Source organism: Panthera onca, chromosome X (genome assembly GCF_046562875.1).
Source record: "Panthera onca isolate mPanOnc1 chromosome X, mPanOnc1 haplotype 2, whole genome shotgun sequence".
Classification (NCBI taxonomy): domain Eukaryota; kingdom Metazoa; phylum Chordata; class Mammalia; order Carnivora; family Felidae; genus Panthera; species Panthera onca.
In genome coordinates this window covers 97,133,691-97,146,299 of record NC_138357.1, presented here as the reverse complement: position 1 = coordinate 97,146,299, position 12,609 = coordinate 97,133,691, and the positions used below count along the sequence as shown (strand labels likewise).

The 12,609-nt window shown below is 37.9% G+C and overlaps 1 protein-coding gene across 3 annotated transcripts in view; it reads left to right on the top strand.

The window, feature by feature from the left end:
* PRRG1 (proline rich and Gla domain 1) overlaps positions 1 to 12,609 on the top strand; it is a 316,191-nt gene that overhangs the window by 230,099 nt on the left and 73,483 nt on the right. For all 3 annotated transcript variants that reach the window (XM_081794168.1, XM_081794169.1, XM_081794170.1), the window contains exon 2: positions 3,594 to 3,644. In XM_081794168.1, coding sequence (XP_081650294.1) covers positions 3,594 to 3,644 — 51 coding nt within the window. The remainder of the gene's footprint in view (positions 1 to 3,593; positions 3,645 to 12,609) is intronic.

Here is a 12,609-nt window from a genome sequence, read left to right as displayed (position 1 = left end):
CCTAGCAGTGCTATTGCTGGGTCACAGGGTAGATTTATTTTTAATTTTTTGAGGAACTTCCACACTGTTTTCCAGAGTGGCTGCACCAGTTTGCCTTCCCACCGACAGTGCAAGAGGGTTCCCATTTCTCCACATCCTCGCCAGCATCTGTAGTCTCCTGATTTGTTCATTTTGGCCACTCTGACTGGCGTGAGGTGATATCTGAGTGTGGTTTTGATTTGTATTTCCCTGATGAGAAGCGGTGTGGAGCATCTTTTCATGTGCCTGTTGGCCATCTGGATGTTTTCTTTAGAGAAGTGTCTATTCATGTTTTCTGCCCATTTCTTCACTGGATTATTTGTTTTTCGGGTGTGGAGTTTGGTGAGCTCTTTATAGATTTTGGATACTAGCCCTTTGTCTGATATGTCCTTTGCAAATATCTTTTCCCATTCCGTTGATTGCCTTTTAGTTTTGTTGATTGTTTCCTTTGCAGTGCAGAAGCTTTTTATCTTCATGAGGTCCCAATAGTTCATTTTTGCTTTGAATTCCCTTGCCTTTGGGGATGTGTCAAGCAAGAAGTTGCTGCGGCTGAGGTCAGAGAGGTTTTTTTCCTGCTTTCTCCTCTAGGGTTTTGATGGTTTACTGTCTCACATCCAGGTACTTCATCCATTTTGAGTTTATTTTTGTGAATGGTGTACGAAAGTGGTCCAGTTTAATTCTTCTGCATGTTGCTGTCCAGTTCTCCCAGCACCATTTGTTAAAGAGACTGTCTTTTTTCCATTGGATATTCTTTCCTGCTTTGTCAAAGATTAGTTGGCCATACGTTTGTGGGTCTAATTCTGGAGTCTCTATTCTATTCCATTGGTCTATGTGTCTGTTTTTGTGCCAATACCATGCTGTCTTGATGATTACAGACAGCTTTGTAGTAGAGGCTAAAGTCTGGGATTGTGATGCCTCCTGCTTTCGTTTTCTTCTTCAATATTACTTTGGCTATCCGGGGTCTTTTGTGGTTCCATACAAATTTTACAGTTGCTTATTTTAGCTTTGAGAAGAATGCTGGTGCAATTTTGATTGGGATTGCATTGAATGCGTAGATAGCTTTGGGTAGTATTGACGTTTTAACAATATTTATTCTTCCAATCCATGAGCATGGAATGTTTTTCCATTTCTTTGTATCTTCTTCAATTTCCTTCATAAGCTATCTATAGTTTTCAGCACACAGATATTTTACATCTTTGGTTAGATTTATTCTTAGGTATTTTATGATTCCTGGTGCAGTTGTGAACGGGATCAGTTTCTTTGTCTTTCTGTTGCTTCATTATTAGTGTATAAGAATGCAACTGATTTCTGTACATTAATTTTGTATCCTGCGACTTTGCTGAATTCATGTATCAGTTCTAGCAGACTTTTGGTGGAGTCTGTCAGGTTTTCCATGTATAATATCATGTATCTGCATGGGGCTATTAATTGTGCTCTGCAGTCAGGTGGGGCCACTAGCTGGGTTCTGTGAAGTCCCAGGCTGTGTTCCCTGGCAGTATGGTGCCATTGGTTGAACTCCTTGATTGGGCAGGACTGTAGGCTGGGCTCTGCAATCATCCCTGGTTGTATGGGGTCTCAGACTGGGCTCTAGAACCATATGGTGCCACTGGCTAAACTCTTGTGTTTGTATGGGACTTGCAAGTTCGTGCCCTAAAGTTGAGTGAGGCTGCATGTTTGTCTTCATTATCATGTAAGCCATTGGCTATGCTCAGGTGGTAGGCAAGGTCATTGGCTAGGCTTCCTTGTCCCTTGGGACCACAGTCTATGCTCCTTGATTGGGTAGGGTTAACAGCTTGGTTTCCTGTCTGGGTAACGCCACAGGTTATGTTCAACAATTAGACAAGGTGAGTAGTCTAGGCTCCTCTGCTTATCGGGGTTGTAGGCCAAGCTTCTCAACTGGATGGGATTGTAGGCTAGGCTGTGTCTCACAGTACAATAGGCTGTGCCCCCATGTTTCCCAGGCCACTCTTCAGGCTCCTTGGTTATGTGGGGTCAGAGACTTTGGTGAACAGTTGGGCATGGCTGCTGGTTTGACTCCCTGGGGGAGCAGAGCTATAGGATGAGCTCTGTGGCCGCTCTAGTTCCCTGGCTGGGCTTCCTGGATGGGTGGAGCTGGAGGTTACACTCAGTGCTAGGCAGGACTGGGAATTTGCCTCCCTTCTTGGGCAAGGTGGTAGAACAGGCCCCCCTGTAAGTATGGCCCACTGACTGGGGATGCAAATCAGGCAAAACTCCCAACCAAGTTCTGTAAGCCAGAGGGGGCCCCTGGCTCAGCTCTGTGGATAGCCAGAGCTGCTGATTGGGATCTCTTTTTAGGAGTGCTGCTGCAAGCAGGAAAGCCATCAGCCAAGACCTGAACACAATTTGCTGTAAGCCCCACCCCCTTCTCCATCTCTGTCCCCAGTAGTCAAGCCCTGCACATTCTTCCAGGGACCCCTGTGAGGCAAGACATGAATGGGCTTCCTGGGAAGTGTCCCATGTGCTGGGGGAGCTAAATGTCTGCCCCGGGCTCTCTTTTCCCAGTATAGAAACTGTAGGCCCTGGTGGGGGGCTCTCATTGTGTCACTGTGCCACTGTAGGGGAAGGGCAGTGGTGTCAGAGTGTGTCCAGTCCTCTTACCCTTCTAATGTGGGATTTTGACAATGATGTTTCTTCTATGGATAGTTGACTGTTGGTCTTCTTGTGAGGGAGACTATAGTTGGGAATGACCTGTATGGCCATCTTGATGATACCATTCTCCTATATGCTTAACTTCAAGTAGGCTATACATTCCTTAATGGGACAGATAGATTACGTCTTATAATTTTGCCTCTCTGGTGCTTAGCTCCATGTTGGGAATGTGGCAGGTGAACAATAAATGTGTGGTAATTCTATTATTGAGCCCTGTAAGAAAGTGAAGCATTAAGGTATGAATTGGCTTCTGTGTGTACATTTTCAACTTTTAAAAACAGAATTGCTGTTCCTCCATGTATACCTGCATTTGGATTGTGTGTTTTTTCCTTCAAAATCTCTGTTGTCAGTAATTCATGGATATTGATTCATAGTCTTTATTGGTAATAACTCTGTGGGCTGCTTTGCTTCAGGGATTATTTAATTAGGGTATTGCTGTTTGACACTATTCAAGATAGTGTTATACCCTAAAGGGTATTGGATTTGTCACAGAATGACACTGAAGAGAAGCCAGGGATAGGCAAACTAATAACATCCTAGGTTGGCTATTATAATTGGGTTTTTTGGCTTTTTTATCCAATATTTTTTGTTTATATCACTGCCTTCCTAAGAAATAAGCATGTGACCAATTGGATGACTTTTATATGGCAAGGGCAGAAACTAATGGTAGGCAAATAAGGACATAGTAAGTTGATAACAGATAGAGTCCATGCCTCCAGAATGCTGTGTTTCTCTAAAGTTAGATATCTGTTTGTGATGAAGAAAACATTTGTGTAAGGGGGCAAGATTGGAATGCACTAAAATGAAATGCTCATGTTGACCACATTAGCTTTAATGGAACTTATTTGATATAGTGACTCAGTCTCTGTGAATCTGACTATGTGTATGCGCTGTGTTTTATACAGGGAATCATCATCCAGGGACCTGCCAGAGACCACAAGAAAACATGGGGAGGAGTAAGTTTCTCTTGCTTTTAAATAATTTAGACTTTCTCCATATTAATCTATATATACAGGAAATCAAATTTGCAGCTCAATGTGTTTTTTTTGTGAACATCTAAATTGTATTTCTGGTTAGTGTTAGAAAGTTTTTGTCTGAAGCAGGGCTATGCAGAGAAACACCAACAGACCACATGCTGCTCATTGGCAAGGTTTTTTTTTTGTTTTTCCTCTTTTCTGAACATCTCTCAGTACAGGGAGAGATGGCTCAAGCTTGATATCTATAGACCTGCCTTAATCCGAGCTTCTTTGCAACTCTTGGGAAAGTTACTCATTTGCTTCCATTGGTTCCTAAACCTTGTTGATAATTAAATAAACAAAAAAATGATTCTGCTATGCAACCAATGACAGTATTAAAAAATTCATTGTTAGGTTGATTTATAAATGGTTTTGATTTCCCCTAAAATGTTAAAGCCTGGCATTAAGAACCATTAGGTGAATTCCTCTGATTTTTCCTTTCTCATGAGACTATTTATGGGCAGGAGACAATAGACAAATTCAAAGTCATTTTATTGTTAATAGTAACCAACCACCAGTGACTTCATAAATAATCCTAATCAACATAGACCATAAAAGCAGATGCATAAAAGACCTCAGAGGGAGACTTGGGGTTGTGTAGTATAGTGAGAAGAGTACTGGGCATAGAGTCAGAAGCCTGAAAAAAATTCTACTTCTAGTACTTTGATCTATTCCTAGAGTTTCCCTATATCTGCTTGTCCACCTCAAGTGGGGTTCGTATATTCTGTACTTCCAGCTTCAGGAAGTTGTGGTTGGCATAATGTAATGATACATATAAAAGTGTGTTGGGAACTCTGAAGTATAATAGAAGAGAGCAGTGGTATCTGCTCATTCTTGTCTTTATTGAATAAGTGTATTTTCATTGGTTTTGTCTCTTAACAGTTAAAATGAAGTTTTTTGATCAGATGTTTTTGTAGGCAGCAGGAATGGGACTAGGGTTATGCAAGTGATAGAGAGTACCTCCTTAATATTTTGTGCTCTAAGCACTTTGCCTGCCCCACCTTAGTATGGGCCCTAGAAGGTAGCCCCAAGGACTATGGATCAGTGATGGAAAGTTTCTTCCTGAACCTTGTTGAGTCAGATTTTGCCTCTTTTCTCCAGTGATTTCTTTAGGGATTGATTAGCCCCAGGGATTTTGGTTTTTTCCCAACCTCCACAAAATATGTCAATCTCCTGATAGTTTAGAAGTGTAAAAAAATTGAATAAATTTAGTTTAGAAATATAAGAAAATGAATACATTTAAAAAGAACTGTTGAAAATTCTGGGACTAATCCATGCCATGTTCTAACCCTAAGTCAGCTGTCAGCACAAGTTTCTGGAGTAACTCATTGTGGCTTGGTCCTTACCTAATCTTAGGCTTCAGGTGGATTTTGATAATGTTTGGATTGTTGGATTTCATCATGACCACATGAAGAAGAAAGCTGCACTGAGAGCAACACATTCCTTGTCTCATCTCTTCCTTTTCAGAATGATCCTCGGGTCATTAGCAAGGAGATCTTTAGGAGCTTACTTTAAAGGTGCTTCAGCAGGTGTTTATTTAAATGGTCAGGCAACTAATAAGAGTTCTTGATAAAGGATAGGGCATGGTACTGTTATTTGCAAAGATGGGCATATTTCCAACCTGGAGATGAAGTAAGAGAAGTGCTCCCAAAAATGCTACTTTACAAACACCTGGAAACTTATAATAGCAGCATTTTGACTGTTTGTGTTGTCCACTTTAAAAGCATTCTTAACATCCTGAGTCTTGAAGCCTCTCCATCCTTTACTCTCTAAGCTTTACTTAGCTTGCCTGATTTCACTTGCTAATTGCTGTCACTGTTAGTGGGAGAAAAAAGATGGTACTGTGTGGTAATTTTTTTTTTCTTTTCTGGCATCATACAATGAATTTTTTACTGGATTTGGCAAAGATTCTGACAAACATAGCTCAATGTGTCATACAAAGGGGCAGCAGAGGAAAATATCACAAAGACATGGCACTAGCCTCATTAATGAGGAGGCTTGGAAACAAAGAACACAGCTGGGAAACCAAACAGTGTAGGTGAAAAATTAAAATTAATATTGAGGTGAATTTCTTTTAGTATCCTTTGATACTGGATGAAGAAATTATTTATAAATATGTTAATGAATCATTCTTTTATGTGACATGAAAAAAATTGTAAGCCATGTCTTACAAATGGTGATGGGAGGATAAGAACACACTTTTGTATTTAATTTCTTATGAGACCACCATCACTGTCCATTTTATATCCTTGAAATCCCATTTACTCTACATATATCCCATATATGTTATATATATGTATTTATGGGATATATATATATATATATACACACACATATATATATATATATATATACACACATATATAGTAAAATGGGATTTACTATATATATATATGTAGTAAATATGTATATGGGATATATATACTATATGTAATAATATACTATATATTTATATTCTATATAATAGTACATGGTATTTAAATATGCTATATTTAAATATATATTGATAGTAATTTCATATAGTATAGCACAGTAAATTATCTATTATATACTATATTTAATGTATGGTATGTATATTATATTACATTATCCTATATATAGTATATAGTATAATATTTATAGTATATATATAGTAAATATATTTATATATAAATATATATATATATATGAGTTCTGAGCTAGGGCTTTGTACTTAGGACTTTTTTTAATGTTTATTTATTTTGAGAGAGAGAGTGAGAGTGCAAGCAGGGGTGGGGCAGAGAGAGAAGGAGAGAGAGAATGTCAAGAAGGCTCTGCACTGTCAGCGCAGAGCCCGACATGGGGCTCAATCCCATGAACTGTGAGATCATGACTTGAGCCGAAATCAAGAGTCAGGTGCTTAACCGACTGAGCAATCCAGGCACCCCTGTATTTAGGACTTTTAAGAATATATAATTATTTTGATATTAACAAGTATCTGTGGAACACTTCATAACTCTTAGATATTTCTCATATGTTATCTTACTTGAGTTGTAAGAGAACTCTGTGATGTAAATTAGGGATATTATCTTTAGTTTATATATTATAAAACTGAGGGTCATGAGAGAAAGTCGCATCTGAAGTCCACATTCTATAAAATGAAGAGCCATAGCGCAAACTTAGGTGTCCCTATGTCCTATGCAGTTTTTCTTTTCTTTCAATAAACCATGTTCTGAATGCCCTAGTCATTAGTAGTGTATAAAGTCAATTAAAAACTTAGGAGCTATCTGTTGATTTGAAAAGTTTGGAAGAAAATGTTTTCAAAGATCTACGGTGACGTTCATATATTTCTTGAAGCATGGGGGACTGGACAGATGGGCAAAGAGAATTTGGCTCACCATTTATGATAACAGTTAAAACATGTGTATCAGATGGTGGAGTGCCTCAAATATCAAAGTCTTCTGAGCAGCGGGGCACACAGCCCAGTGTGAGGTGCCTAAAGTTAGAGGCTTAAGACACCACTTACCTGGTAAAAGCCACCCTTCTTGATTGATACGTTTTTGTCTTTGTGGTTTTTCTTAACAGGAAGAATATAATACATTATGGAACACCAGAATAGTATGAGACAACAAGGGGAGATGCTGTTACAAAAAGGAACAGCATGTATGAATAAAATCATAAGATTTTAGTGGAGAATTACTATTTGCACAAAGAAGAGAATGTGAATATTTTACAAATGTGTATAATAGGCTCACAAAATACTATGTACATAATGATCGAGTATTTATTATTTTCAGATGGAAATTAAAACTTTATTCTACCTTTTCTACCTCCCACCCCCTGAGCAACTGGTATATTCATGACAAAATGACAAGTCTCAGTACTCCACAAAGCAATTTCTTGGGATTTTTCTTGCTAAAAATTTTGGAGGTTATTGTTTTGTACAATGTTTGAGTAGAATTTGATTTTTTTAAATGTTAATTTTTGAGAGAGAGAGAGACAGAGCATGAGTGGGAGAGGGGCAGAGAGAGAGAGAGAGGGAGAGAGAGAGACACAATCTGAAACAGGCTCCAGATTCTGAGCTGTCAGCACAGAGCCCAACGCAGGGTTCGAACTCTTGGGAAGGGCGAGTTCATGACCTAGGCCGAAGTTGGACGTTCAACCAGCTGAGCCACCCAGGTGCCCCAAATGTGGTTTTTTAAGTCATACCTGTTTTGCATCTGAACTTTTTTTGTTAGAACGTAGTTCTCTTACTGTATGTTCTAAGTGCTCTAGCAGCAGTTCATGGTATTTATTAGTCTAATATATAGTTATTGATTGTTAAATTTACTGTCTTTACGTTAGGAACAGTGCTTATGGTAGAAATTCATTATGCTGTCTCAATTATAGCAAACCTGTTTTACAAAATAGGAATAATATTTAGCCATAAATTTTCAAAAGGGTTAATTTTGCTTTGTTGTATAGAGAACAATGTCTGGAAGAGCTGAATGATGGCAAACAGACAGGTCTTATTTGTGGAGAATAATTAAAATAAGAATATGAAGATAGCTTAGCACTTTTTGTTTCTCCTCTTTCATTATTTAGTCTGTGAAAATAGCTCTTACCCTACCCAGGGTCTGTAAAATCTTAATCTGAAAAAGTCAGTTTCTGTCATCATATTCTATACCTAATGGTAGCTTAATGTCCTTGATGTTCTAGTATACATGAACATATCATTGTGCTATAAAAAAAAAAAGTGGCAAATGTGCCAGTTACAGCCTCTGTTTTTTTTTTTTTTATTAAAATGTAGCAGCATAATTTCATTGGGTCCCTGGATGTGCTTGGCTCCTTTTACCCCAAGAAACCCAGAGATGTTCCCCCACTTATCAAGACTTAGTGGACAGAAAGATGGTTTACAGCTACCACAGTATATCTGTCTCTAAGCTCTTGGATTCAGTGCTGAACTACTGTTCAGTTGAGGCCAATCCTAAACTTTAACTCTGAGCATACAGCTCTATATTGTCAAACAGAGAATGAACATTCAAACTGACAAGCCTTGTAAAGTGACTGTCTCTTAATGTAGTGTCTAATTTTATTTCACAGCTCCCTGGTTTATAGTTCAAGTAAAGGCACACATTTAAAGACAATTAATTATTTCATTTTCTGGCCTATATTAAATTTCAGAGTCTCTTTATTACGGTAGCATATTCATGCCTCTGCAGTTTAGATGATGTCACCAATTTATCGTAAACCCTTACCTTCATAATTTTATAACAGTAATACAGATCTGCTTGGGGTTGACAACAGCCATTATTTTTTCCTGGCAAGTCTTTCCCACTAGGAAAATGAGTTAACTATTGAAGGGTCAAGCTACTTAAAAAACAGAACAAAACAGAACATCTCATTGTAATGCTTGATGCTTTTTGTCTTTGATGCCTTTTACCTGTTTAACAAGAAAATAACCTTTGGTACATAAGTTAGGCTTCACTATTGACATTTTTTTCATTTGAGGCAAAATTCACGTAACACAGAAGTGACCTTTTTAAAGTGTACAACTCAGTGACATTTAGCAGCGGTTTAGTGATGTTTAGCAGCATCACTGGCATCTCCATACTAGATGCCAGTGGTTCCTTCCTCTCCAAGTTGTGACAACCAAAAATGTATCCAAACATTGCTAAATGTTCCCTGGGGGTGCAAAATTGCCCTGGGCTGAGAACCACTGGTTTAGAATAAAGGAAAGTAAATCTTTAGACATAAGCCATAACTCACATATTATGATGTTTTTCATAGAAGTAACTTGAGTCTAAAGGAGAGCATTGTATGGTTCTAGAAACCAAGGTATAGCCCTGGTTCTATAATGAAGCAGCTGTATCCTTGGGTAAGTTACTTAACCTCTGGACTTCAGTTTTCTTGTCAGTAAAATGAAGGGTTTGAAATGGGTCTGTGGTTTCCAGTATGCTCAGTGAAGCACCGACTTTTCTAAAGGGTCCCTGAGGAGCCACCTTACAGGAAAGGAAGAAAACAAAGTGCTCCTGGTATGTAGCACCTCCCCTTCAGATAGAGAAAGCAAAAGTTTGCATTCTGCTTTCATTTCTAGAGAAAATTCACATATAAACAGTATTAATTTCACCAGTAAAAATTCATTTCTGAAATCTGTGTGCTAATTAACAAAGGCACTAATTTGTCATTGAGAGTCTGTTTCTTAAATCCATCATGCTCTGCTGTTGTTGGCAGAAGAAAAAGGTAGCTGAATGCAATCTTTGCCATCTGAAATGTGACTTTTTGATTAACTGTAGAATGTATTCTATTAGGACACTTAATCCACTCCTACAGTCTAGATTACAGCTGACTATCACATGGGTGGTATTACACTGTCTGTTGACAAGTTGTAAAGCATTCACTATAACACAGGTATTTAATACCATATTTCATATTTGGTGAGTTCTGTCTACATCTCTTTTTCCCATTAAATGGTGATTATCAGTTATAGTTATTTCCATATTCTTCCATATGGGACAGAACTGTAATCAATGTAGATAGAATCCATAAACTAAAAGGAAATTTTTATGGTTGTAAGAAGTGTAAACACTAAAACCAATGATCTTCTTGCTGATACAATCAAGACGTTAGTGATAGGAGAAATACCTATCTTTGGAATTCTTCTGTTTTGATGATTTCACCTGATTGTGTGCTTAATTTTGACTTGAGTGCTGCCATCTACCATTTCATGAAGAATTTTTTAATAAGGAGCTATAAATTATAAAATTCCTTCAAAGAAAACTTGGCCTTCTACATTTCTTTGTAAGAGAATCTGTTTTACCATTTCTCTGTATCTCATTATTCCTTATTAAGCATAAAATCATTGGGGTGCTTGGGTGGCTCAGTCGGTTAAGTGTCCGACTTCAGCTCAGGTCATGATCTCATGGTTCGTGGGTTTGAGCCCTGCATTGGGCTCTGTGCTGACAGCCTGGAGTCTGGAGCCCGCTTTAGATTCTGTGTCTCCCTCTCTCTGCCCCTTCCCTACTCCCACTCTATTTCTCTCTCTTAAAAAATAAATAAAACATTAAGGAAAATACATAAAATCATTGGACAAGAGACATCTGAATATATGATGTAAAATTTGGCTTTTAAGAAAACCATATTGAGTTAGTAAGACTCATTCTGGGGAGAACCATGTTTATTTTGTTTTTAAAGAATATTGACTTTATAGACATACATTACCTCTGTTGTTTTCTCTTTTATAGAAATCCATTTCTGGCATTTGCTCCACACTTACTCCCGGAAACCTGCCTGTTATCATCTGGCATTTTGTTGCATACCTCCGGAAGCACAAAGATACATATTTTTTCAAGTCTTAGGTACAGATTATAACCACCACATTGTCCTTAAGAAGCAGCTTCGGGATATTAAAGATACTAGCAACAATTATTTCTTCTCTCAAACCCTGAGACTTCCCACTTTGATTAGCTCAGTCCTGTCACTTCAAATTATTTTTTAAATATCTGATTTCTTATATGGGTTTCAGCTCCCTAATTTCGATGAAAACATGTATATTCTACATACCATTCTAACTAAGCTATACATTTGTGATATCTTTATTGGGTACATGAACACCACCATACAACAAATTTTGAATTATAAACCTACCTGCTATGAAAAAAATTAACCTTTAAATTCTACAGATAGGCTACAGAGGTGAAGTACAATTGGGAAACACTTTATTTTTTTCACCTTATCAAGAAATAGGAAGATGGTCTGGCATCTTTTTAGTTTGCATAATTTTGTTTTTTAGTAAGTGAAATGTCACTTTGGAATGTGGGAATTTGTTTTCCTAGGGAAACTTATTTCCATCAGTCTGTGATAAGAAATACCATTTAATACCTTTTTCAGCCAGAAAAAACCTTGAAGGCATTGTATGCATGCCCAACTGAGTAAATAATAGTACAAAATGGCTTACAAACAAGAAAACAAGGAATTATGAGTATGACACTTGATTATTTTTTTATATAAACCTGAGCACGGGGTTAGCTGGGGAGCATGCCTTGTTGATTTTCTCTTATTATTTATTTATTTACTTACCTACATACTTATGGTTTGGGGGGGATGGTGTTTGCTTGGCTGTAAATAGCGTATTAATATCTCAAAAGGATTTGGATAAGATACACTATTCCTACTCAACAAAAACCTTTCCAGTTATAAAATTCTTCAGAGTTACAACTGAAAGAGCCTAAGAAATCATATACAACACCTTAGCTTCACTAATTAGGAGAAAAGCCCAGATAAATTAAGCAAGAAAATTCAGAATCATGTAGCCAGTTTAGTGCTGGACCTGAAACAGGAATCTGCATATTCTGAGTACAAATTAAGGACCTTTTCACCATATCACACTCCTATCATTTGCTGCAGTTTCATTGGTCTCAGTACACGGTTGCTGAAAGTGGTAAATGGATATTGGCTTCAAAAAGTTTGTCTCAAAAGGCAATTTTTTTTTTTAATTTTTTTTTTCAACGTTTTTTATTTATTTTTGGGACAGAGAGAGACAGAGCATGAACGGGGGAGGGGCAGAGAGAGAGGGAGACACAGAATCGGAAACAGGCTCCAGGCTCCGAGCCATCAGCCCAGAGCCTGACGCGGGGCTCGAACTCACGGACCGCGAGATCGTGACCTGGCTGAAGTCGGACACTTAACCGACTGCGCCACCCAGGCGCCCCTCAAAAGGCAATTTTTATGTGACAAACAGAAAAGCTCAAATAAGTGGATGGTTTAGCATATTCTCTCTTTTATGAGAAATTCACAACTAAACAGGATATTAGAAATTCATTCAGAAAAGAAAAACAGCTTCCTGGTTAGTGTGTGGATCTATTATAGACTCAGTCATTGGTGTGCCAACATTTACAGACATGGTCTAGGAATAAACTTTCCATTAGAATAAATAGACTTTGCAGATCTCTGATGCTTACCTTTTTAA